Source organism: Eleutherodactylus coqui, chromosome 13, assembly GCF_035609145.1.
Source record: "Eleutherodactylus coqui strain aEleCoq1 chromosome 13, aEleCoq1.hap1, whole genome shotgun sequence".
In the NCBI taxonomy this organism is placed as follows: Eukaryota; Metazoa; Chordata; class Amphibia; order Anura; family Eleutherodactylidae; genus Eleutherodactylus; species Eleutherodactylus coqui.
In genome coordinates, this window is record NC_089849.1 from 2,335,081 (window position 1) to 2,361,467 (window position 26,387).

At 54.3% G+C, this 26,387-nt stretch overlaps 1 protein-coding gene across 6 annotated transcripts in view; it reads left to right on the plus strand.

Annotated features, from left to right (window-relative positions):
* Positions 1 to 1,664: 1,664 nt before the first annotated feature.
* ZMYND8 (zinc finger MYND-type containing 8) overlaps positions 1,665 to 26,387 on the plus strand; it is a 134,952-nt gene continuing 110,229 nt past the window's right edge. For 2 of the 6 annotated variants that reach the window (XM_066586292.1, XM_066586288.1), the window contains exons 1-2: positions 1,667 to 1,789; positions 2,001 to 2,907. In XM_066586292.1, coding sequence (XP_066442389.1) covers positions 2,894 to 2,907 — 14 coding nt within the window. In that variant the 5' untranslated portion in view covers positions 1,667 to 1,789; positions 2,001 to 2,893. Of the gene's footprint in view, positions 1,892 to 2,000; positions 2,908 to 26,387 lie in introns of all 6 variants that reach the window. The other 4 variants (XM_066586293.1, XM_066586290.1, XM_066586294.1 and 1 more) reach the window with 4 other exon arrangements.

Consider the following 26,387-nt stretch of genomic DNA (forward strand, 5'->3'; position numbering starts at 1 on the left):
AGGCCGGTTTCACACGAGTAACTCATAGGAGATTTGTGCGTAGTGACTTTCTGGGCCCGATATCGTGCTCGTCAGTGTGTAGGCATCCTTAGGGCTCATGCACATTGGTATTTTTCTCGTGTCTTTTCTTTTCATGCAGTTTTGTTGTGTTTTTTTAACTGGAAGGTCAGTAGGACTTTCTAATGCGATTTTCGTGTGATGTGTTTTTAACGTTAGAAAGTCCTATCGAAGTTCGCATTAAAAATCGCAGCATGTTCTCTTTTTGTGCGGACTGACAGCTTTCATTGAAGTCAATGGAAGCCATCCGACCCGCAGCCCATCCTCAGTTGGCATTGCGGATAGGCCACTCATACCCGCGTCATCACCTAGCGACGGTGCAGGAAAAACAAATATTTAAGTAAAAAAAAAAATCTGTACTGCGCATTACCGACGACGAGTGTCTGCGGTCATCCACCATGCAGAAATAGGGGATGTGTGGGGGTCGCGGCTGGAGTCGAAGCCAGATTCTGCTGCAGGCTTCTGCCTGGGGAATCCGGATCACCCGTGTGCAGGCGGCCTTAGGCCTCGTTTATACCTTATAATTGTCAGATCCATGTCGGATGGCTCCTCAATCCTCTGAGCATCGGCGTTCCAGTAGATCTGTACGTGGTCTTCGGACCCCCACACACAGAACAATCTGCTTACACTGGGATTTCCGTAGCGTGAGGTCCACTGCCAGATTCCGCTGGATCAGCGGCTTTGCTCCGCAGCTCCAGGTTGTAGCTTCGCTGAGGTCATGCGTTGTTTCCGCAGCATCAGGTGACCTGCTGTAGGCTTACCATTCTCCCCGCAGGTCAGCCTGCGCTTCGGATGTTCCCTACGGCGTGGGGGTGGGACTTGTTGCTGATAATGTAGCATGCGGTTTCTGCAGCCACTACATACAGGGCCCACAAGTGTCCGGCGCTTCAAGCCTTTCAATGGGGCTTGTCACACGCACATTCAAACGCAGCATTTCTCGAACGCTGCCTGCTCTATTTTACAAGGTGCATGCGAGTGTGATCCCAAAAACAATGGGAAACGCTCCACGATCGTCCCGAAGTGATATCAGCCAGTTTTAACACAAAATTCGTCGCATCTGTGGGGACATCACACGTTGGCGAGCACGATATCAGGCCGAGTTTCATATCGCACTTGCCCGTGTGAAATTAGCCTTAGTACGTTTCAGCGCTTTTTAACGCACCTCGTCAGCCATTGTAATGATGAGGTGCGTTAGTAACGCAGTTTAACGCGTTTGAAAATGCTGTTTGAAAAGGTGGTGTTTTCACAGACCCCTGTGTGAGAGCGGTCAGGGATTTACTAGGAAAACAGCCAAAACCTCACACAATGACTGCAGGCCATTAAAAGAACCCAACGTAGATGCAGGCGTTAGAAAATGTGCAGTATTCTGTGGCCAGCGTTTGCAGATCCCGGGCACGCTGCTGGGAGAAGCCACATATTCTACTGTAACCGCTCGGCAGCATTTATTTGGAGGGGCAATGTGCAATCTGTGTGCTGTAACCCCCGTGTGTACATGGCACAATGACCCTTCTCTACAGAAGAATGCCTAAAACAACAATTGGGGCAGAAGCCTCCTTCCCCCTTTGTCTTAAGGCTGCAGGCATAGGCAGGCCTTCCTTCAGTGAGTGCAGGCGATGCGGGGTTAATGCTCTGCAATTTGCAGCCAGCCAGGGCGGAAGCTGGTTCTCTCTCTCTCCCTCTCTGTTGCTTTAAGGACAGTTTCATTCGGCCTTGGAGGATGGGGGAATAAAAGGTTTGTTGAAAAGATCTGACAGCCCCCATGCTCCTCCTGAGTCCCGGGCAGGCCCGTCTGCTCCCTAGTGTCACCTCTGCAGCTCAGGGACGAGTCTGTCAGGTTTGCTTTTCTTGTGCATTGTGTCTTTGTTGCCATTACTGTTTGTGCACCTTGTAACATTGTATCGGTGTGGAGGCCTAGCTGAGCCTGTCTCTTTCTCTCTGCACAGGATGGCAGCAAGAGCTGTACAAAGATAATCAGCCAGGAAGTGGCGGAGCCAATGGCCTGAAGCATTACATGTGGATTCCCGAAAGCCTCCAATCCTGCCCCGGCTTGCATCAGGGGAGTCTGATCATCAGGCTGAAGTGCCAAGCCCTTTCTGTCTGAGAACTGAGAGTCTGTCCTCCATGTTTTATAAGTATTGACATATAACACTGTAACAATGCATCCACACAGGTAAGCCACAGCTTGTTTTTTCTGTAGTGTATTCCCATCTCTTGGACACTGTGCTTTTGCAGGTTGCATCTCTGCGACTTCTCGCGCCAAATTCACTAAACCAGCAAGTGTTTTAAAATTGTGACTTTCTGGAGGGATCACATGGTTGGGGGCCATTAGCCAGTGATTGCTGCTGGGCTGCCAGGAGAGGTGCAGGGGGGACATTGCTCAAGCAACTTTCTTGCACAGAGTGGAGGCTTTTTGCACAAAGCCCCCCTTCCTGCTCACTAAGGAAGAGCTCTGCATTGTGTATTCCTGTGTCACATGCTGCTCAGAGGAACATGGAGGCTTCCAGCTGACGTACAAAGCACGCTGGCTTCCCAAGCAACTTTATTTTTCCTCTTCCTGGAGGACAAGAGCCAGATGAACCCAGGACTGTTAATAGTAATCCTGACTACAAGGTCTCTCCCAGCGTTCATGCCTGACCTACATCTGAGGCCTAGCTTGCATCTGTCGGATTTTTAACATACCACCATATGTGAATCTTTCCATCCGGTTATTCGGCGCCCTGTGGACCGGCGCAGTCTACGCGCACATGAATTCTCTTGCTTTTTACCAATATATTGGCTTTTGAGAATTTTTTGTGGTTGTGGATATATGACTTCCTGAGGCCGGGAGCCAACCAATATGGATGTCAAACAGTAAGTATACGTGCTGTATAACTATGGCGCGCTCTTAATTAGCGTTCCACTAATGTTCCCTCCACAGGTGTGAATGTGTGTGTTATATAATCCCTCAATGCCACTATGGAAATGCTTTCTCATTTTCGCACCGATTCAATAGAATAATGACACTTATGATTAACCCTTTGTGATGCAGCAGTGGGAGCTGCCCCCTTCTGTGGCACACAAAGGGTTAACTTGCTGCTTCTTGATTCTTACTTGCTTCAGGGTGGGGGGTGTTGCTGTGAACATGAAGGTAACTTAAGGAGTTTGCAATGCAGCGTAAGGAGCTGGTCTGAGGCAGGAAACAAAATGGTCGCGTTGCTCCTGAGGAGGTGATTGTACTTGTCTCACGCTTCTGCTGCCACTGGCTCATTCTGAAGGCGCAGTTTGTGCCTTTTTAGCATTTTCGGAAAGGCGTCTGAGATCACAGGGCCCAGTAAGCAGTCGCTTAGTCGTGAGAAAGGATGTGGCTTCTCCAAAATAGGCCTTTACTTGGACTTTCTCAGATTCGTGCCCCTATAAGCATGTTTAACTTTGGGTGCTGAAAATAATAATTGGGTGCTAGCCCTCCTGATTCTAATGACAGTCTATTGTAGAGGATATGCAAGAGCTGCCGACAGAGGTTTCTCCCATTAACCCTCTCCTGCACACGTCACGGTGGCTGTTTAGATGCATCGTATTCCTCCTTTATCAGGATTGTAATAGTTACAAAGTGATTTCTCTTGTTTAATCAATTTATGAAATGATAACCTGGCAGATGGCGTTTGTCACTGATCTTTTCCCCTCTGGAGACGCTGCCTGCCGTTAAGGGTTATAAAGTGAAGCCAGCGTCATTGACGTCACCAGCGGTCTCCATCTTGTTAGACAGCAGTCGCTCTCTTATGAAGGCTTTTGCTTTACCTGCTCATCCATTTATTGATAGATGTTTATATTTTTAATCTTTTTGCCGTCCATCGCAAATTGTAGTGATGTATCGGGATGGTTCGTGGAGATTAGGTCTGTGTGTGTAGATAAATATTCATATCAATCTATTTTAATTTTAACCTGATCTCGTCCAATGTATTGGCCCTGGATCTGGGGAGCTTGAGCCAGCACCAGACATTTCATGTGTGCCTTTTCATTGCAACCATATTTTTTAATAAAAGGGTTAAATGTCTCCCTGAAATATAAGGGTGTCCCATGACTAATGCCACATGTACCGTTTTTTTTCCCTAATGTTTGCTGTGAGGGGTAATTAGACCCTATTAACTCTTTAACAGGCCGCGGTTACTCGGAATGGCGTTGTTTTTCACCTACGCAGATATAGTAAAGATGTCTGCATTGCAGTAAGACGTCCGAGAGGGAGGAAGGAGCAAAAAAATAAAATTCCAGCCCTGTCAGACCAATCAAGAGTCCTGTTGGGTTTCCAAACCAATGGTAGCACAAAGCTGGTTAACAGCTGATAGCTGGAGAGCAGAGGGTAAAGAGATTCTAGAAGTTTCCCTGAATGTCAGTGACTCACGTCTTTCATAGGAGAGCGTGCCTGTAAATACTGTATGTAGTTGTCGAGGGGTAAATCACAATGAATGGTTGATCCAGTGGTATTACTGCTAAGAGTATCCGTAGATTGTATTCATCTTACTTCTAACCTCACCCCCCCCCCCCCCTTCATACATAGAGGGGATAAGCTGCTGCCAGACCCCTCTGGTAGCAGCTTATCTGCTGTCCGGGGGGGGGGGGGGGGGGCGCAATCGGAACAGCAGTAAGTGGTCGTCTAATGCCACCGAAATTACTGGGCTCATCTGAGGCTATTTTCACATTTGCATTGGAGACCTGGTAGAGACTGTGCTGCAGGTCTGCAGCAAAATGCCAGATAAAATGGTGCAGCACGCTGTGCTGGAGGGCAACATGGAAACCGAATAGGCCCTGTTTTATTCATGTAGTTGGTTGAGTGCTGCTCATGCCAGTTGGAGTCAAACAACTAGTAATGACTGAATCGGCACCCTAGGATGGAAACCATGGGCGCTGGTGTTTGGACACCTTTTACCTTGTCATACACTTTAGATGAGACCAGCCAACTATGTAATGTGCATGGGGGCTTCTTAACTCTCCATCAACCACAGTTGTTTAGGGAGATAAGAATGAGACCTTGGACTTCAATTGGCCCTTGCTGTCGGTAGGGTCTGGCAGTAGCCTTCTCACCCTTAAGAGCTGAGCTGACCCGTGCGTGCATATGGGGGGTTGGGAGAGAATCCTCCATGCTAATCAATGTTTGTGGCCGGGCTTTGGGTACTTTTAGGCCCAATGTCCATGGGTGGACTTGAATTGTGGAATCCGCACTTCAAGCCACCCTTAGAAAAACATAGGTGTCTGCAGCTGAATTGAAGCATGCAGATTTGTTTTGAGGACCTTTTGGTCCGGAAAACAAATTGCAGCATGCTCCAGTTCAGTGCAGTTGAAGTCAGTGGAAGTAGTCCGATCCGTGGACGGTCTGCAATTAAATTGTGGACGGGCCACGGATTCCACAGGAAAGCCGGGGTTTAAAAAAACAAAAACTCCACTGTGCATGTTCCGCACACATTGGCAGTGAAGAAAATAGAAGGCCCGGACAGGTAAGCACAAGACCCGCAGTGTTCTCAGCCATGGGCAGGGTCTGATTCCGCTGCTGGCTCCCGCATGCAGAATCCAATTCGCCCATGGACATGAGCCCTTACATGTACTTGTTCGACTGGGCAGTCAGTTTAAACACAAGATTAGTTCACTGTACAAGTAAATGAACGACTGAATAATCCCTGCTTAAAGCAAACAAGCCAGTCAGCTACTATTTGTTATGGCTGATAACAGAAAATAATAGTGCACTCATTGTCAAAAAAAACCAAGCACCTAGAAGGAGTTGAGTCCCTTTTACACGGACCGACGGTTGGCTAAACGACTGCACGGGTGATGATGTCACTACTAAGGTCGTTGGCGCTCATGCAGAACCTTTACACTGACAGAAGTCACCGCTGGATTGCGAGCATCTTGCTCAGCGCTTCACCTCGTATGTGTAGCGCTGAGCGCTTACACGAACAAGAAGCCCGCAATCCAGCCATGGTTTCTATGCTGACTTAGGCCTCCTTCATACGGACAACACGGCATCGACGCAAGAAAATCGCAGCAATATTGCATCGCTGGTCCGTGCGATATCACTGTGGCAATACTGCGATTTTGCAGCACCACATGCAAGGATTTTCGGGGGGGGGGGGGGGAAATGGGGGCTTGAAATATAAGCTCTACCCCAAAAATATGCCCTAACTGCAGAATAAAAAAAAAAAAGTATACTTCACCTACGGTAGAAGCGCTGTCCGTGGCTCCGCTGCAGCTTCTTCCTGGTCCCCGTCACTCTTCTTCATCATCTGTTCTGGCCGGGAGTTGAAAAATCCCCGCCTCCTGCAAGCACTGGCTGTGATTGGCTCAGCGTCAGCCAATTACAGTCAGCGCTCGATGAATGGCTGTGATTAGTTTATTGAGCGTCGGCTGTGATTGGCTAAGCGTCAGCCAATCAACGCTATCGCTTCCAGTAGGCGGGGATTTTTCATTTCCTGTCCAGAACAGATGAGGGAGAATAGTGCCGGAGGCCGAGAGGAAGCTGTTGTGGCGTCAGACATCGCTTCTAAGGTGATGTATACAGTTGGGTTTTTTTTTTTTTTTTAATTATTTATTCTGCAGCCTGGACTTAGATTATTAGATTATAGCTTTGGCAGTAGGATTTCCGACTGTAAAAGTTGCATCGCACAAACATTGTGTTTTCATACGATGCCCAGAGAGAGGCTCCATAGGGAAACATTGGCTACAAAACCTCGCGAGTCGCGTGCATAGCGCCGGACCCACAAGGTTTTTGTGTCGCGTTGTCACAGGCTACAAAACATCGCATGAGTGAAGTAACCCGTAGGAAAGCATGGCTTCACATACATGCGGTTTGTAGCATTGTAGCAACATGACAAAATCGTGCGACCTTGTCGCCCATGTGAAGGAGGCCTATAAATCATCGATCGTAAATGGTGAACAAATAGTGAGTCATTGTTTTTGCGTGATTATCGCTTATTGTTCCGTGGAAACGGCCCATTAGGAATGAAACTTTGTAGCATTGTCATAAGTAAGGAATTACAATATCAGAGCAAAAGGAGAATGTATTATGGAGAACTTACCCCTTGTAGGGAAGCTCTAGTACCCTGTCGTACTGCCTCTAGCTTGGATACAAGATGTGATACCGGGGGCATGGAGGCTTTAGTACCCTGTTGTACCGCCTCTAGCTTGGATACAAGATGTGATACCGGGGGCATGGAGGCTTTAGTACCCTGTTGTACCCCCTCTAGCTTGGATACAAGATGTGATACCGGGGGCATGGAGGCTCTAGTATCCTGTAGTACCGCCTCTAGCTTGGATACAAGATGTGATACTGGCAGGCATGGAGGCTGTAGTACCCTGTTGTACTGCCTCTAGCTTGGATACAAGATGTGATACGGGCAGGCATGTAGGGTCTTTTACCCTTTTGTACCACCTCTAGCTTGGATACAAGATGTGATACTGGCAGGCATGGAGGCTCTAGTACCCTGTTGTACTGCCTCTAGCTTGGATACAAGATGTGATACGAGAGGGCATGGAGGCTCTAGTACCCTGTTGTCCCGCCTCGCTTGGATTCAAGATGTGATATGGGTGGGCATGGAGGCTCTAGTACCCTGTAGGGGGAATCCTGAGCCCGGTCACCTTGTGTGCTCTCACACATCCACTGGTCCCAACACCCCCTAATAGTCTGGTCAGACTCTCCCCTCTACTGGTGGTCTGTAGGGGGCGTCCTGAGCCCGGTCACCTTGTGTGTCCCCATCACTGGTCCCAACACCCCCAAACAGTCTGGTCAGAACGGCCGGTGGGAGACAATTCATGGATACGACCATCCAGCTTCTCACATCCCAATAATGCGCCCCCCTCTGGTTACAGGGTGAAATCTCTTCTCTGTGTCGTAGAGGCGTCTAGTGGTCAACAAGCTCTACAAGCGGAAGAAGAGGTCACTACACACAAGGAGCCTCCGAGAGCCTCTTATAGGCCAAGGGGGAACCACTTTTAGGGCCTCCGGTGGCCGTCCTTCTAATCACCACAACTCTCATCATTAGAGATCTGCCTGAGATGGAGCGGCAGGACGGGGGTTACAGGAGAGCGACAACTTCTTCTTGGAGCGGAGAGTTTGCGACAATGAGTGTATTTTCCTGCCCTACAGTCAGGTTCTCCCAAGCCTGAAATTGCTGATAACAGAGAGCAGTAGACTGTATTCTCTTCCCCTTGCTTTGTAATGTCTGACAGCAGATGATATCCTCCTCCTTATAGCATGGGCAGAACGGTGGCGTCTTATTGGCATCGTCCAGCCTGGTTACATGTAGTCAGAAGCAGATACATTGGCCTATTGCGGAAGATGCCTGGTAGCCAGCACCGTGATCCCCAGCCCATGGTTTCCGCTGGTTCACAAGTCCACGGTAGTACAGACCCTCCCGTTACTGTATGTATGTGGCTTCTCTGACACGTGTGGTGGTCCTGGGACGGATAAGTGTAAGCCATCGTGGGTGCAACATTAGAGACAGTGTATTTTATCCAGGGCCTGGACACCAAATAGTGATGACATCTTAGAGGCCACATCCGGATTGTCATGCATCTGGAGCAAGTGTATAGGGGGTACAGGTCTGTTGGGCGGTACGGTGTACAGTTGGTACATTGTGTTGATGTGTAAAGGATACGGTGTGATGGGTGATAGTGTTTTTCGTGTGTGGGGGTAATTGGCGGTATTGTGTACAGATTGTACAGTGTGTTTGGGATCCAGGGGTGATTGGTGATACAGTTTAGGAGTGGTACGGTGTGTTTGGGGTGATTGGCGGTATAGTATAGGGGTGGTACTGTGTGTTTGTATGTGATTGCTGGTACTGTGTAGGGGTAGTATGCTGTGATTGGCGGCATAGTGTAGGGGTGGCACAGTGTGTTTGGTGTGCGGATCTGATTGGTGGTAGTGTGTTTTGGGGATGACTGGCGGTACAGTGTAGGGGTGATGTGACTGGCGGTACGGTGTAGGGGTGGGGTGACTGGCGGTACGGTGTAGGGGTGGGGTGACTGGCGGTACGGTGTAGGGGTGGGGTGACTGGCGGTACGGTGTAGGGGTGGGGTGACTGGCGGTACGGTGTAGGGGTGGTATGCTGTGATTTGCGGCACTGTGTAGGGGTGGTATGCTGTGATTTGCGGCATAGTGTAGGGGTGGTACGGTGTGTTTTGTGTGCGGATCTGATTGGTGGTACGGTGTGTTTTGGGGGTGATTGACGGTACAGTGTAGGGGTGGTGTGGTGTGACTGGCGGTACAGTGTAGGGGTGGTGTGATAGGCGGTACTGTGTCGGGGTGGTATGGTGTGATTGGTGGTACTTTGTAGGGATGGTATGCTGTGATTGGCGGCATAGTGTAGGGGTGGTACGGTGTGTTTTGGGGGTTATTGGTGATACAGTGTAGGAGTGGGGTGACTGGCGGTACAGTGTAGGGGTGGGGTGACTGGCGGTACAGTGGTGGGGTGGGGTGACTGGCGGTACAGTGTAGGAGTGGGGTGGGGTGACTGGCGGTACAGTGTAGGGGTGGGGTGACTGGCGGTACAGTGTAGGGGTGGGGTGACTGGCGGTACAGTGTAGGGGTGGTACGGTGTGCTTGGCGGTACGGCGTAGGGGCGGTACGGTGTGCTTGGCGGTACGGCGTAGGGGCGGTACGGTGTGCTTGGCGGTACGGCGTAGGGGCGGTACGGTGTGCTTGGCGGTACGGCGTAGGGGCGGTACGGTGTGCTTGGCGGTACGGCGTAGGGGCGGTACGGTGTGCTTGGCGGTACGGCGTAGGGGCGGTACGGTGTGCTTGGCGGTACGGCGTAGGGGCGGTACGGCGTGCTTGGCGGTACGGCGTAGGGGCGGTACGGTGTGTTTGAGGGTGATTGGCGGTACAGTATAGAAGTGGTATGGTGTGATTGGCGGTATAGTATAGAAGTGGTATGGTGTGATTGGCGGTATAGTATAGAAGTGGTATGGTGTGTTTGGTGTTCGGTGGTGATTGGCAGTATAGTGTAGGAGTGGTACGGTGCGATTGGCGGTATAGTGTAGTGGTGGCACGGTGTGCTTGGGGTGATTGGCAGCATAGTATAGTGGTGGTACGGTGTGTTTAGTGTACGGGGTGATTGGGGGTGTACTCTAGGGGTGGTATGGTGTGTTTAGTGTACGGGGCTGATTTGGCGGTATAGTGTCGGGGTGATACGGTGCGTTTGGGGGTGATTGGCACTATAGTGTAGGGGTGGTATGGTGAGTGGCGGTACAGTTTAGGGGTGGTATGGTGTGAATAGCGGTATAGTGTAGGGGCTGTATGGTATGTTTGGGGGTGATTCGTGGTATAGTGTAGGGGTGGTACGGTGTGATTGTCGTTTTAGTGTAGGGGTGCTACAGTGTAGTGAAGGTGTGGTACAGTGTGTTTGGTGTACGGTGGTGATTGGTGGTATGGTGTGTTTGGTGTACGAATCTAATTGGTGGTATAGTGTATGGGAGGTACGGTGTGTTTGGGGGTGATTGGCGGTATAGTGCAGAGGTGGTACGGTGTGTTTGGCGGTACAGTGTAGGGGTGGTATGGTGTGATTGGTGTACGGTGGTGATTGGCGGTATAGTGCAGGAGCGGTATGGTGTGTTTGGCGGTATAGCACAGGTGCGGTACGCTGTGTTTGGGGGCGATTGGCAGTATAGCACAGGTGCGTTCCGGTGTGTTTGGGGGCGATTGGCGGTATAGTACAGGGGCGGTACGGTGTGTTTGGGGGTGATTGGCAGTACAGTGTAGGGGTGGTATGGTGTGTTTGGCGTACGGTGGTGATTGGTATAGCGCAGGGGCAGTAGAGTATGTTTGGGGGTGATTGGCGGTATAGTGTAGGGGCGGCATGATGTGTTTGGGGGTGATTGGTGGTATAGCGCAGGGGCGGTACCGTGTGCTTGAGGTGATTGGCAGTATAGCACAGGTACGGTGTGTTTGGGGGTGATTGGCGGTATAGCACAGGTGCGGTCCGGTGTTTTTGGGGCTGATTGGCGGTATAGCGCAGGGGCAGTACGGTGTGTTTGGGGGTGATTGGCGGTAAAGTGCAGGAGCGGGACGGTGTTTAGGGGTGATTGGCAGTATAGTGCAGGGGTGGTACGTTGTGTTTGGTGGTATAGTGCAGGGGCGGTACGGTATGTTTGGGGATGATTGGCGGTATAGCACAGGTGCAGTCCCATGTGTTTGGGGGTGATTGGCGGTATAGCGCAGGGGCGGTACGGTGTGTTTGGGGGTGATTGGCGGTAAAGTGCAGGGGCGGGACGGTGTGTTTAGGGGTGATTGGCAGTATAGTGCAGGGGCGGTACGGTGTGTTTGGTGCTATAGTGCAGCGGCGGTACGGTGTGTTTGGGGGTGATTGGCGGTATAGTGCAGGGGCGGTATGGTGTGTTTGGGGGTTATTGGCGGTATAGTGCAGGGGCGGTATGGTGTGTTTGGGGGTTATTGGCGGTATAGTGCAGGGGCGGTATGGTGTATTTGGGCGTGATTGGCGGTATAGTGCAGGGGCGGTATGGTGTGTTTGGGGGTGATTGGTGGTATAGTGCAGGGGCGGTACGGTGTGTTTGGGGGTGATTGGCGGTATAGTGCAGGGGCGGTATGGTGTGTTTGGGGGTGATTGGTGGTATAGTGCAGGGGCTTTAAGGTGTGTTTGGGGGTGATTGGCGATATAGTGCAGGGGTGGCACGGTGTGTCTGGGGGTGATTGGCGGTATAGTGCAGGGGCGGTACGGTGTGTTTGGGGGTGATTGGCGGTAAAATGCAGGGGCGGTACGGTTTGTTTGGGGGTGATTGGCAGCATAGTGCAGGAGCGGTGTGATTGGCGGTATAGTGCAAGGGTGGTACGGTGTGTTTGGGGGTGATGGGTGGTACGGTGTGTTTGGGGTGATGGGTGGTACGGTGTGTTTGGGGGTGATTGGTATAGTGCAGGAGTGGTACAGTGTGTTTGGGGGTGATTGGTGGTATAGTGCAGGGGCGGTACGGTGTGTTTATGGGTGATTGGCGGTATTGTGCAGGAGCGGTGCGGTGTGTTTGGGCGTGATTGGCGGTAAAGTGCAGGGGTGGTGCAGGTTGTTTGGGGGTGATTGGCGGTATAGTGCAGGGGTGGTGCGGTGTGCTTGGGGGTGATTGGCGGTATAGTGCAGGGGCGGTACGGTGTGCTTGGTGGTTAGTGCAGGGGCGGTACGGTGTGTTTAGGGGTGATTGGCGGTATAGTGCAGGGGTGGTACGGTGTGTTTGGTGGTATAGTGCAGGGGCGGGACGGTGTGTTTGGGGGTGATTGGCGGTATAGTGCAGGGGCGGTAAGGTGTGTTTGGGGGTGATTGGCGGTATAGTGCAGGGGCGGTAAGGTGTGGTGGGGGGTGATTAGCGGTATAGTGCAGGGGTGGTACGGTGTGTCTGGGGGTGATTGGCGGTATAGTGCAGGGGCGGTACGGTGTGTTTGGGGGTGATTGGCGGTAAAGTGCAGAGGCGGGACGGTGTGTTTGGGGGTGATTGGCAGTATAGTGCAGGGGCGGTACGGTGTGTTTGGTGGTATAGTGCAGGGGCGGTACGGTGTGTTTGGGGGTGATTGGCAGTATAGTGCAGGGGCGGTACGGTGTGTTTGGTGGTATAGTGCAGGGGCGGTACGGTGTGTTTGGGGTGATTGGCGGTATAGTGCAGGGGCGGTACGGTGTGTTTGGGGGTGATTGGCGGTATAGTGCAGGGGCGGTACGGTGTGTTTGGTGGTATAGTGCAGGGGCGGTACGGTGTGTCTGGGGGTGATTGGCGGTATAGTGCAGCGGCGGTACGGTGTGTCTGGGGGTGATTGGCGGTATAGTGCAGGGGCGGTACGGTGTGTTTGGGGGTGATTAGCGGTATAGTGCAGGGGCGGTATGGTGTATTTGGGCGTGATTGGCGATATAGTGCAGGGGCGGTAAGGTGTGTTTGGGGGTGATTGGTGGTATAGTGCAGGGGCGGTACGGTGTGTTTATGGGTGATTGGCGGTATAGTACAGGAGCGGTACGGTGTGTTTGGGGGTAATTGGCGGTATAGTGCAGGGGCGGTACGGTGTGCTTGGTGGTATAGTGCAGGGGTGGTACTGTGTGTTTGGGGGTGATTGGCGGTATAGTGCAGGGGTGGTACGGTGTGTTTGGTGGTATAGTGCAGGGGCGGTACGGTGTGTTTGGGGGTGATTGGCGGTATAGTGCAGGGGCGGTACGGTGTGTTTGGGGGTGATTGGCGGTATAGTGCAGGGGTGGTACGGTGTGTTTGGTGGTATAGTGCAGGGGCGGTACGGTCTGTTTGGTGGTATAGTGCAGGGGCGGTACGGTGTGTTTGGGGGTGGTGGCGGTATAGTGCAGGGGCGGTATGGTGTATTTGGGTGTGATTGGCGGTATAGTGCAGGGGCGGTATGGTGTGTTTGGGGGTGATTGGCGGTATAGTGCAGGGGCGGTACGGTGTGTTTGGGGGTGATTGGCGGTATAGTGCAGGGGCTGTATTGTGTATTTGGGCGTGATTGGCGATATAGTGCAGGGGCGGTATGGTGTGTTTGGGGGTGATTGGTGGTATAGTGCAGGGGCGGTAAGGTGTGTTTGGGGGTGATTGGTGGTATAGTGCAGGGGCGGTAAGGTGTGTTTGGGGGTGATTGGCGGTATAGTGCTGGGGCGGTAAGGTGTGTCCGGGAGTGATTGGCGGTATAGTGCAGGGGTGGTACGGTGTCTGGGGGTGATTGGCGGTATAGTGCAGGGGCGGTGTGTTTGGCGGTGATTGGTGGTATAGTGCAAGGGTGGTACGGTGTGTTTGGGGGTGATTGGCGGTATAGTGCAGGGGTGGTACTGTGTGTTTGGGGGTGATTGGTATAGTGCAGGGGTGGTACGGTGTGTTTATGGGTGATTGGCAGTATAGTGCAGGAGCGGTACGGTGTGTTTGGGGGTGATTGGCGGTATAGTGCAGGGGTGGTACGGTGTGTTTGGTGGTATAGTGCAGGGGCGGTACAGTGTGCTTGGTGGTATAGTGCAGGGGTGGTACGGTGTGTTTGGGGGTGATTGGCGGTATAGTGCAGGGGCGGTACGGTCTGTTTGGTGGTATAGTGCAGGGGAGGTACGGTGTGTTTGGGGGTGATTGGCGGTATAGTGCAGGGACGGGACGGTGTGTTTGGGGGTGATTGGCGGTAAAGTGCAGGGGTGGTTCGGTGTGTTTGGGGGTGATTGGCGGTAAAATGCTGGGGCTGTACGGTGTGTTTGGGGGTGATTGGCGGTATAGTGCAGGGGCGGTACGGTGTGTTTGGGGGTGATTGGCGGTATAGTGCAGGGGCGGTACGGTGTGTCCGGGAGTGATTGGCGGTATAGTGCAGGGGCGGTATGGTGTGTCTGGGGGTGATTGGCGGTTTAGTGCAGGGGCGGTACGGTGTGTTTGGCGGTGTAGTGCAAGGGTGGTACGGTGAGTTTGGTGGTATAGTGCAGGGGCGGGACGGTGTGTTTGGGGGTGATTGGCGGTATAGTGCAGGGGCGGGACGGTGTGTTTGGGGGTGATTGGCGGTATAGTGCAGGGACGGTAAGGTGTGTTTGGGGGTGATTGGCGGTATAGTGCAGGGGCGGTAAGGTGTGATTGGCGGTATAGTGCAGGGGTGGTACGGTGTCTGGGGGTGATTGGCGGTATAGTGCAGGGGCGGTACGGTGTGTTTGGGGGTGATTGGCGGTATAGTGCAGGGGCGATACGGTGTGTCTGGGGGTGATTGGCGGTATAGTGCAGGGGCGGTACGCTGTGTCTGGGGGTGATTGGCGGTATAGTGCAGGGGCGGTACGGTGTGTCTGGGGGTGATTGGCGGTATAGTGCAGGGGCGGTATGGTGTGTCTGGGGGTGATTGGCGGTATAGTGCAGGGGCGGTACGGTGTGTCTGGGGGTGATTGGCGGTATAGTGCAGGGGCGGTACGGTGTGTCTGGGGGTGATTGGCGGTATAGTGCAGGGGCGGTACGGTGTGTCTGGGGGTGATTGGCGGTATAGTGCAGGGGCGGTACGGTGTGTTTGGGGGTGATTGGTTGTATAGTGCAGGGGCGGTACGGTGTGTTTGGTTGTATAGTGCAGGGGCGGGACGGTGTGTTTGGTGGTATAGTGCAGGGGCGGTACGGTGTGTTTTGTGGTATAGTGCAGGGGCGGTACGGTGTGTTTGGGGGTGATTGGTGATATAGTGCAGGGGCGGGACGGTGTGTTTGGGGGTGATTGGCGGTATAGTGCAGGGGCGGTAAGGTGTGTTTGGGGGTGATTGGCGGTATAGTGCAGGGGCGGTAAGGTGTGTTTGGGGGTGATTGGCGGTATAGTGCAGGGGTGGTACGGTGTGTCTGGGGGTGATTGGCGGTATAGTGCAGGGGCGTTACGGTGTGTTTAAGGGTGATTGGCGGTAAAATGCAGGGGCTGTACGGTGTGTTTGGAGGTGATTGGCGGTATAGTGCAGGGGCGGTACGGTCTGTTTGGAGGTGATTGGCGGTATAGTGCAGGGGCGGTACGGTGTGTTTGGAGGTGATTGGCGGTAAAATGCAGGGGCTGTTCGGTGTGTTTGGAGGTGATTGGTGGTATAGTGCAGGGGCGGTACGGTGTGTTTGGGGGTGATTGGCGGTATAGTGCAGGGACGGTAAGGTGTGTTTGGGGGTGATTGGCTGTATAGTGCAATGGCGGTAAGGTGTGTTTGGGGGTGATTGGTGGTAAAATGCAGGGGCTGTACGGTGTGTTTGAAGGTGATTGGTGGTATAGTGCAGGGGCGGTACGGTTTGTTTGTGGGTGATTGTCGGCATAGTTCAGGAGCGGTGCGTTTGGGGGTGAGTGGCGGTATAGTGCAGAGGTGGTACGGTGTGTTTGGTGGTATAGTGCAGGGGCGGTGCGGTCTGTTTGGGTGTGATTGGTGGTATAGTGCAGCGGCGGTACGGTGTGTTTGAGGGTGATGGCGGTATAGTGCAGGAGCGGTAAGGTGTGTTTGGGGGTGATTGGCGGTAAAATGCAGGGGCTGTACGGTGTGTTTGGGGGTGATTGGCGGTAAAATGCAGGGGCTGTACGGTGTGTTTGGAGGTGATTGGTGGTATAGTGCAGGGGTGGTACGGTGTGTTTGGGGGTGATTGTCGATATAGTGCAGGGGCGGTACGGTGTGTTTGGGGGTGATTGGCGGTATAGAGCAGGGGCGGTACAGTGTGTCTGGTGGTGATTGGCGGTATAGTGCAGGGGCGGTACGGTATGTTTGGCGGTAAAGTGCAGGGGTGGTACGATGTGTTTGGTGCTATAGTGCAGGGGTGGTACGATGTGTTTGGTGCTATAGTGCAGGGGCGGTACGGTGTGTTTGGTGGTATAGTGCAGGGGCGGTACGGTGTGTTTGGCGGTTTAGTGGAGGGGCGGTACGGTGTGTTTGGGGGCGATTAGCAGTAGAGTGCAGGGGCGGTAAGGTGTGTTTGGGGGTGATTGGCGGTATAGTGCAGGGGCGGTAAGGTGTGTTTGGGGGTGAATGGCGGTATAGTGCAGGGGCGGTACGGTGTGTTTGGTGGTGATTGGCGGTATAGTGCAGGGGCGGTACGGTGTGTTTTGGGGTGATTGGCAGTATAGTGCAGGGGCGGTACGATGTGTTTGGGGGTGATTGGTGGTATAGTGCAGGGGCGATACGGTGTGTCTGGGGGTGATTGGCGGTATAGTGCAGGGGCGGTACGCTGTGTCTGGGGGTGATTGGCGGTATAGTGCAGGGGCGGTACGCTGTGTCTGGGGGTGATTGGCGGTATAGTGCAGGGGCGGTACGGTGTGTCTGGGGGTGATTGGCGGTATAGTGCAGGGGCGGTACGGTATGTTTGGGGGTGATTGGTGATATAGTGCACGGGCGGGACGGTGTGTTTGGGGGTGATTGGCGGTATAGTGCAGGGGCGGTAAGGTGTGTTTGGGGGTGATTGGCGATATAGTGCAGGGGCGGTAAGGTGTGTTTGGGGGTGATTGGCGGTATAGTGCACGGGTGGTACGGTGTGTCTGGGGGTGATTGGCGGTATAGTGCAGGGGCGGGACGGTGTGTTTAAGGGTGATCGGCGGTAAAATGCAGGGGCTGTACGGTGTGTTTGGAAGTGATTGGCGGTATAGTGCAGGTGCGGTACGGTGTGTTTGGAGGTGATTGGCGGTATAGTGAAGGGGCGGTAAGGTGTGTTTGGGGGTGATTAGCGGTATAGTGAAGGGGCGGTAAGGTGTGTTTGGGGGTGATTGGCGGTATAGTGCAGGGGCGGTACGGTGTGTTTGGGGGTGATTGGCGGCATAGTTCAGGAGCGGTGTGTTTGGGGGTGATTGGCGGTATAGTGCAGGGGTGGTACGGTGTGTTTGGGGGTTATTGTTGGTATAGTGCAGGGGCGGTACGGTGTGTTTGGTGGTGATTGGCGGTATAGTGCAGGGGCGGTACGGTCTGTTTGGGGATGATTGGCGGTATAGTGCAGGGGCGGTACGGTGTGTTTGAGGGTGATTGGCGGTATAGTGCCGGAGCGGTACGGTGTGTTTGGGGGTGATTGGCGGTAAAGTGCAGGGGTGGTGCAGTGTGTTTGGGGGTGATTGGCGGTATAGTGCAGGGGTGGTACGGTCTGTTTGGGGGTGATTGGTGGTATAGTGCAGGGGCTGTACGTTGTGTTTGAGGGTGATTGGCGGTATAGTGCAGGGGTGGTACGGTGTGTTTGGTGGTATAGTGCAGGGGCAGTACGGTGTTTTGGGGGGTGATTGGCGGTATAGTGCAGGGGCGGTATAGTGTGTTTGGGGGTGATTGGTGGTATAGTGCAGTGGCGGTACGGTGTGTTTGCAGGTGATTGGTGGTATAGTGCAGGGGTGGTACCGTGTGTTAGGGGGTGATTGGCGGTGTAGTGCAGGGGCGGTATGGTGTGTTTTGGGGGTGATTGGCGGTATAGTGCAGGGGTGGTACGGTGTGTTTGGGGGTGATTGGCGGTATAGTGCAGGGGTGGTACGGTGTGTTTGGGGGTGATTGGCGGTATGGTGTGTTTGGGGGTGATTGGTGGTATAGTGCAGTGGCGGTACGGTGTGTCTGGGGGTGATTGGCGGTATAGTGCAGGGGCGGTACGGTGTGTCTGAGGGTGATTGGCGGTATAGTGCAGGGGCAGTACAACGTGTTTGGAGGTGATTGGTGGTATAGTGCAGGGGCGGTATGGTGTGTTTGGGGGTGATTGGTGGTATAGTGCAGTGGCGGTACGGTGTGTTTGCAGGTGATTGGTGGTATAGTGCAGGGGTGGTACCGTGTGTTAGGGGGTGATTGGCGGTATAGTGCAGGGGTGGTATGGTGTGTTTGGGGGTGATTGGCGGTATAGTGCAGGGGTGGTACGGTGTGTTTGGGGGTGATTGTCGATATAGTGCAGGGGCGGTACGGTGTGTTTGGGGGTGATTGGCGGTATAGTGCAGGGGCGGTACGGTGTGTTTGAGGGTGATTGGCGGTATAGAGCAGGGGCGGTACGGTGTGTCTGGGGGTGATTGGCGGTATAGTGCAGGGGCGGTACGGTGTGTTTGCAGGCTATTGGCGGTATAGTGCAGGGGCTGTACGGTGTGTTTGAGGGTGATTGGCGGTATAGTGCAGGGTCGGTACGGTTTGTTTGGGGGTGATTGGCCGTATAGTGCAGGAGCGGTACGGTGTGTTTGGGGGTGATTGGCGGTAAAGTGCAGGGGTGGTGCGGTGTGTTTGGGGGTGATTGGCGGTACGGACTGTTTGGGGGTGATCGGCGGTATAGTGCAGAGGTGGTGGTACAGTGTATTTGGTGGTATAGTGCAGGGCCGGTATGCTGTGTTTGGTGGTATAGTGCAGGGGCGGTACGGTGTGTTTAGGAGTGATTGGCGGTATAGTGCAGGGGTGATACGGTGTGTTTGGTGGTATAGTGCAGGGGCAGTACGGTGTTTTGGGGGGTGATTGGCGGTATAGTGCAGGGGCGGTATGGTGTGTTTGGGGGTGATTGGTGGTATAGTGCAGTGGCGGTACGGTGTGTTTGCAGGTGATTGGTGGTATAGTGCAGGGGTGGTACCGTGTGTTAGGGGGTGATTGGCGGTGTAGTGCAGGGGCGGTATGGTGTGTTTTGGGGGTGATTGGCGGTATAGTGCAGGGGTGGTACGGTGTGTTTGGGGGTGATTGGCGGTATAGTGCAGGGGTGGTACGGTGTGTTTGGGGGTGATTGGCGGTATGGTGTGTTTGGGGGTGATTGGTGGTATAGTGCAGTGGCGGTACGGTGTGTCTGGGGGTGATTGGCGGTATAGTGCAGGGGCGGTACGGTGTGTCTGGGGGTGATTGGCGGTATAGTGCAGGGGCGGTACGGTGTGTCTGAGGGTGATTGGCGGTATAGTGCAGGGGCAGTACAACGTGTTTGGAGGTGATTGGTGGTATAGTTCAGGGGCGGTATGGTGTGTTTGGGGGTGATTGGTGGTATAGTGCAGTGGCGGTACGGTGTGTTTGCAGGTGATTGGTGGTATAGTGCAGGGGTGGTACCGTGTGTTAGGGGGTGATTGGCGGTATAGTGCAGGGGTGGTATGGTGTGTTTGGGGGTGATTGGCGGTATAGTGCAGGGGTGGTACGGTGTGTTTGGGGGTGATTGTCGATATAGTGCAGGGGCGGTACGGTGTGTTTGGGGGTGATTGGCGGTATAGTGCAGGGGCGGTACGGTGTGTTTGAGGGTGATTGGCGGTATAGAGCAGGGGCGGTACGGTGTGTCTGGGGGTGATTGGCGGTATAGTGCAGGGGCGGTACGGTGTGTCTGGGGGTGATTGGCGGTATAGTGCAGGGGCGGTACGGTGTGTCTGGGGGTGATTGGCGGTATAGTGCAGGGGCGGTACGGTGTGTCTGGGGGTGATTGGCGGTATAGTGCAGGGGCGGTACGGTGTGTCTGGGGGTGATTGGCGGTATAGTGCAGGGGCGGTACGGTGTGTCTGGGGGTGATTGGCGGTATAGTGCAGGGGCGGTACGGTGTGTCTGGGGGTGATTGGCGGTATAGTGCAGGGGCGGTACGGTGTGTCTGGGGGTGATTGGCGGTATAGTGCAGGGGCGGTACGGTGTGTCTGGGGGTGATTGGCGGTATAGTGCAGGGGCGGTACGGTGTGTTTGGTGGTAGAGTGCAAGGGTGGTACGTTGAGTTTGGTGGTATAGTGCAGGGGCGGTGCGGTGTGTTTGGTGGTATAGTGCAGGGGCGGTACGGTGTGTTTGGTGGTATAGTGCAGGGGCGGTACGGTGTGTTTGGTGGTATAGTGCAGGGGCGGTACGGTGTGTTTGAGGGTGATGGCGGTATAGTGCAGGAGCGGTATGGTGTGATTGGCGGTATAGTGCAGGGGCGGTACGGTGTGTTTGGCGGTACAGTGCAGGGGCGCTACGGTGTGTTTGGTGGTATAGTGCAGGGGCGCTACGGTGTGTTTGGTGGTATAGTGCAGGGGCGGTACGGTGTGTTTGGTGGTATAGTGCAGGGGCGGTACGGTGTGTTTGGTGGTATAGTGCAGGGGCGGTACGGTGTGTTTGGTGGTATAGTGCAGGGGCGGTACGGTGTGTTTGAGGGTGATGGCGGTATAGTGCAGGAGCGGTACGGTGTGATTGGCGGTATAGTGCAGGGGCGGTACGGTGTGTTTGGCGGTACAGTGCAGGGGCGCTACGGTGTGTTTGGTGGTATAGTGCAGGGGCGCTACGGTGTGTTTGGTGGTATAGTGCAGGGGCGCTACGGTGTGTTTGGTGGTATAGTGCAGGGGCGCTACGGTGTGTTTGGTGGTATAGTGCAGGGGCGGTACGGTGTGTTTGGTGGTATAGTGCAGGGGCGGTACGGTGTGTTTGGTGGTATAGTGCAGGGGCGGTACGGTGTGTTTGAGGGTGATGGCGGTATAGTGCAGGAGCGGTACGGTGTGTTTGGCGGTGATTGGCGGTATAGTGCAGGAGCGGTATGGTGTTTGGTGGTATAGTGCAGGGGCGGTACGGTGTGTTTGGCGGTATAGTGCAGGGGTGGTACGGTGTGTTTGGCGGTATAGTGCAGGGGTGGTACGGTGTGTTTGGCGGTATAGTGCAGGGGCGGTACGGTGTGTTTGGCGGTATAGTGCAGGGGTGGTACGGTGTGTTTGGCGGTATAGTGCAGGGGTGGTACGGTGTGTTTGGTGGTATAGTGCAGGGGTGGTACGGTGTGTTTGGCGGTATAGTGCAGGGGCGGTACGGTGTGTTTGGCGGTATAGTGCAGGGGTGGTACGGTGTGTTTGGTGGTATAGTGCAGGGGTGGTACGGTGTGTTTGGCGGTATAGTGCAGGGGCGGTACGGTGTGTTTGGTGGTATAGTGCAGGGGCGGTACGGTGTGTTTGACGGTATAGTGCAGGGGTGGTACGGTGTGTTTGGTGGTATAGTGCAGGGGTGGTACGGTGTGTTTGGTGGTATAGTGCAGGGGTGGTACGGTGTGTTTGGTGGTATAGTGCAGGGGCAGTACGGTGTGTTTGGGGGTGATTGGCGGTATAGTGCAGGGGCGGTACGGTGTGTTTGAGGGTGATGGCGGTATAGTGCAGGAGCGGTATGGTGTTTGGTGCACTGGAGAACAGAATTGAAATGGAAATTAACGTTTCTCTTTTTTCCGTGTGAGTTCAGCGGCGTCTCGAGATCTCGGACGGACATCTTTCTCATTTCTTCCACTCCGTTGTGATTCTGGGTTTTTTCTTTTAACAGAAGAAACATCTGAATCTGTGGCAGCCTGTCCTGGGAAATGTTTAGGGTCACCCCGTCTGATGCCAAATTCCCTATGGCAGCAGCATACCCCTCATGTCTCTAGCAGCCTGTGGGGGAAAGTGTTGGGTCCCCCCGTCTGATCCCTATGTTCCCTACGACAGCAGCATACCCCTCATGTCTGCAGCAGCCTGTCCAGGGGAAGGTAAAGGGTCACCTCTTCTGATCCCTATGTTCCCCATGGCAGCAGCATACCCCTAATACCTGCAGCAGCCTGTCCCGGGATAGGTTTAGGGTCACCCTGTCTTATCCCTATGGCAGCAGCATACCCCTCATGTCTGCAGCAGCCTATCTGGGGGAAGGTGTTGGGTCACCCCGTCTGATCCCTATATTCCCTATGGCAGCAGCATACCCCTCATGTCTGCAGCAGCCTGTCAGGGGGAACGTGTTGGGTCACCCCGTCTGATCCCTATATTCCCTATGGCAGCATTATACCACCCATGTCTGCAGCAGCCTGTCCAGGGGAACGTGTTGGGTCACCCCGTCTGATCCCTATATTCCCTATGGCAGCAGCATACCCCTCATGTCTGCAGCAGCCTGTCCGGGGGAAGGTGTTGGGTACCCCCGTCTGATCCCTATGTTCCCTACGACAGCAGCATACCCCTCATGTCTGCAGCAGCCTGTCCAGGGGAAGGTAAAGGGTCACCTCTTCTGATCCCTATGTTCCCCATGGCAGCAGCATACCCCTAATACCTGCAGCAGCCTGTCCCGGGATAGGTTTAGGGTCACCCTGTCTTATCCCTATGGCAGCAGCATACCCCTCATGTCTGCAGCAGCCTATCTGGGGGAAGGTGTTGGGTCACCCCGTCTGATCCCTATATTCCCTATGGCAGCAGCATACCCCTCATGTCTGCAGCAGCCTGTCAGGGGGAACGTGTTGGGTCACCCCGTCTGATCCCTATATTCCCTATGGCAGCATTATACCACCCATGTCTGCAGCAGCCTGTCCAGGGGAACGTGTTGGGTCACCCCGTCTGATCCCTATATTCCCTATGGCAGCAGCATACCCCTCATGTCTGCAGCAGCCTGTCCGGGGGAAGGTGTTGGGTCACCCCGTCTGATCCCTATATTCCCTATGGCAGCAGCATACCCCTCCTGTCTGCAGCAGCCTGTCCAGGGGAAGGTGTTGGGTCACCCCGTCTGATCCCTATATTCCCTATGGCAGCAGCATACCCCTCATGTCTGCAGCAGCCTGTCTGGGGGAAGGTGTTGGGTCACCCCGTCTGATCCCTATATTCCCTATGGCAGCAGCATACCCCTCCTGTCTGCAGCAGCCTGTCCAGGGGAAGGTGTTGGGTCACCCCATCTGATCCCTATTTTCCCTGTGGCAGCAGCATACCCCTCATGTCTGCAGCAGCCTGTCTGGGGGAAGGTGTTGGGTCACCCCATCTGATCCCTATTTTCCCTGTGGCAGCAGCATACCCCTCATGTCTGTAGTAGAATATTGGGCGGTCTCTTCCCCTGGACCTCGTATCACAATGTGTGCCGAGTTCTCTGTGTTGGCTTCTTCGTGGGTGTATTTGCTGGTGTTATAGACCAGAGCTGTGGGATAGACACTTTATGACGTCTGCATCAGACCGTGTGATACGGGTTATCTGCAGCTGGTTGGGTGACCTCGTTGTTTCAGGTGGAGGTTATATAGCGGCCTGGAAAGGAAAATGAAGAAAATGAAAGGAATGTGGCAGATGCTACAGCTTCCTCATATGGAGGAGGCGATGTAGCCACGGAGGGTTAACTGGATGTGGTACGTAAGAATCATCCATACAACTTAATCGGCAATTATAGTCATTTCCTGCTGACCGCGCCCCAGTGCCCCATTATAATGTGATGCCGCATCACACACTAGCTATGACGACCCCTGCAGATGGGCGCGCCTGGTTCTTGTTGATACCAAATGAAGGATTAGGTGAATTGTACAGAAACCACCCCCCATGTATGTACTACACCCCACCGTGCCCAGACTACAGGCCTCCCATGTATGTACTACACCCCACCGTGCCCAGACTACAGGCCTCCCATGAATGTACTACACCCCACCGTGCCCAGACTACAGGCCTCCCATGTATGTACTACACCCCACCGTGCCCAGACTACAGGCCTCCCATGTATGTACTACACCCCACCGTGCCCGGACTACAGGCCCCCCATGTATGTACTACACCCCACCGTGCCCAGACTACAGGCCTCCCATGTATGTACTACACCCCACCGTGCCCAGACTACAGGCCTCCCATGTATGTACTACACCCCACCAAGCCCAGATTACAGGCCTCCCATGTATGTACTACACCCCACCGTGCCCAGACTACAGGCCTCCCATGTATGTACTACACCCCACCAAGCCCAGACTACAGACCTCCCATGTATGTACTACACCCCACCAAGCCCGAACTACAGACCTGCCATGTATGTACTACACCCCACCGTGCCCAGACTACAGGCCACCCATGTATGTACTACACCCCACCAAGCCCGAACTACATACCTCCCATGTATATACTACACCTCACCGTGCCCGGACTACAGGCCTCCCATGTATGTAATGCACCCCGCCGTTCCCAGACAACAGGCCTCCCATGTATGTACTACACCCTACCGTGCCTAGACTACAGGCCTCCCATGTATGTACTACACCCCACCGTACCCGAACTAGAGGCCTCCCATGAATGTACTACACCCCACCAAGCCCGAACTGCAGACCTCCCATGTATGTACTCCACCCCACCGTGCCCGTACTACACCCCACCGTGCCTAGACTACAGGCCTCCCATGTATGTACTACACCCCCCCCCGTACGCGAACTACAGGCCTCCCATGTATGTACTACACCCCACCGTACCCGAACTAGAGGCCTCCCATGTATGTACTACACCCCACCGTACCCGAACTAGAGGCCTCCCATGTATGTACTACACCCCACCAAACCCGAACTGCAGACCTCCCATGTATGTACTCCACCCCACCGTGCCCGGACTACAGGCCTCCCATGTATGTACTACACCCCACCGTGCCCGGACTACAGGCCTCCCATGTATGTACTATACCCCACTGTGCCCGAACTACAGGCCTCCCATGTATGTACTACACCCCACCATGCCCGGACTACAGGCCTCCCATGTATGGACTCCACCCCACCGTACCCGGACGACAGGCCTCCCATGTATGTACTCCACCCCACCGTGCCCGGACAACAGGCCTCCCATGAATGTACTACACCCCACCGTCCCCGGACTACAGGCCTCCCATGTATGTACTACACCCCACCGTCCCCGGACTACAGGCCTCCCATGTATGTACTACACCCCACCGTCCCCGGACTACAGGCCTCCCATGTATGTACTACACCCCGCCGTGCCCGGACTACAGGCCTCCCATGTATGTACTATACCCCACCGTGCCCGAACTACAGGCCTCCCATGTATGTACTACACCCCACCAAACCCGAACTGCAGACCTCCCATGTATGTACTACACCCCACCAAACCCGAACTGCAGACCTCCCATGTATGTACTACACCCCGCCGTGCCCGGACTACAGGCCTCCCATGAATGTACTACACCCCACCGTGCCCGAACTACAGGCCAACCATGAATGTACTACACCCTACCGTGCCCGGACTACAGGCCTCCCATGTATGTACTACACCCCACCAAGCCCAAACTACTAACCTCCCATGTATGTACTACACCCCACCGTGCCCAGACTACAGGCCTCCCATGTATGTACTACACCCCACCAAGCCCGAACTACATACCTCCCATGTATATACTACACCCCACCGTACCTGAACTAGAGGCCTCCCATGTAAGTACTACACCCCACAGTGCCCGGACTACAGGCCTCCCATGTATGTACTACACCCCACCGTGCCCGGACTACAGGCCTCCCATGTACGTACTACACCCCACCGTGCCCGGACTACAGGCCTCCCATGTATGTACTACACCCCACCGTGCCCGGACTACAGGCCTCCCATGTATGTACTACACCCCACCAAGCCCAAACTACAGACCTCCCATGTATGTACTACACCCCACCGTGCCCAGACTACAGGCTTCCCATGTATGTACTACACCCCACCGTGCCCAGACTACAGGCCTCCCATGTATGCATTCCACCTCACGGTGCCCAGACTACAGACCTCCCATGTATGTACTACACCCAACCGTGCCTGGACTACAGGCCTCCCATGTATGTACTACACCCAACCGTGCCTGGACTACAGGCCTCCCATGTATGTACTACACCCAACCGTGCCTAGACTACAGGCCTCCCATGTATGTACTACACCCCACCGTCCCAGGACTACAGGCCTCCCATGTATGTACTACACCCCACCGTGCCCAGACTACAGGCCTCCCATGTATGTACTACACCCCACCGTGCCCGGACTACAGGCCTCCCATTTATATACTCCACCTCACGGTGCCCAGACTACAGGCCTCCCATGTATGTACTACACCCCACCGTGCCCAGACTACAGGCCTCCCATGTATGCACTCCACTTCACGGTGCCCGGACTACAGACCTCCCATGTATGTACTACACCCCACCGTGCCCGGACGACAGGCCTCCCATGAATGTACTCCACCCCACCGTGCCCGGACTACAGGCCTCCCATGAATGTACTCCACCCCACCGTGCCCGAACTACAGGCCTCC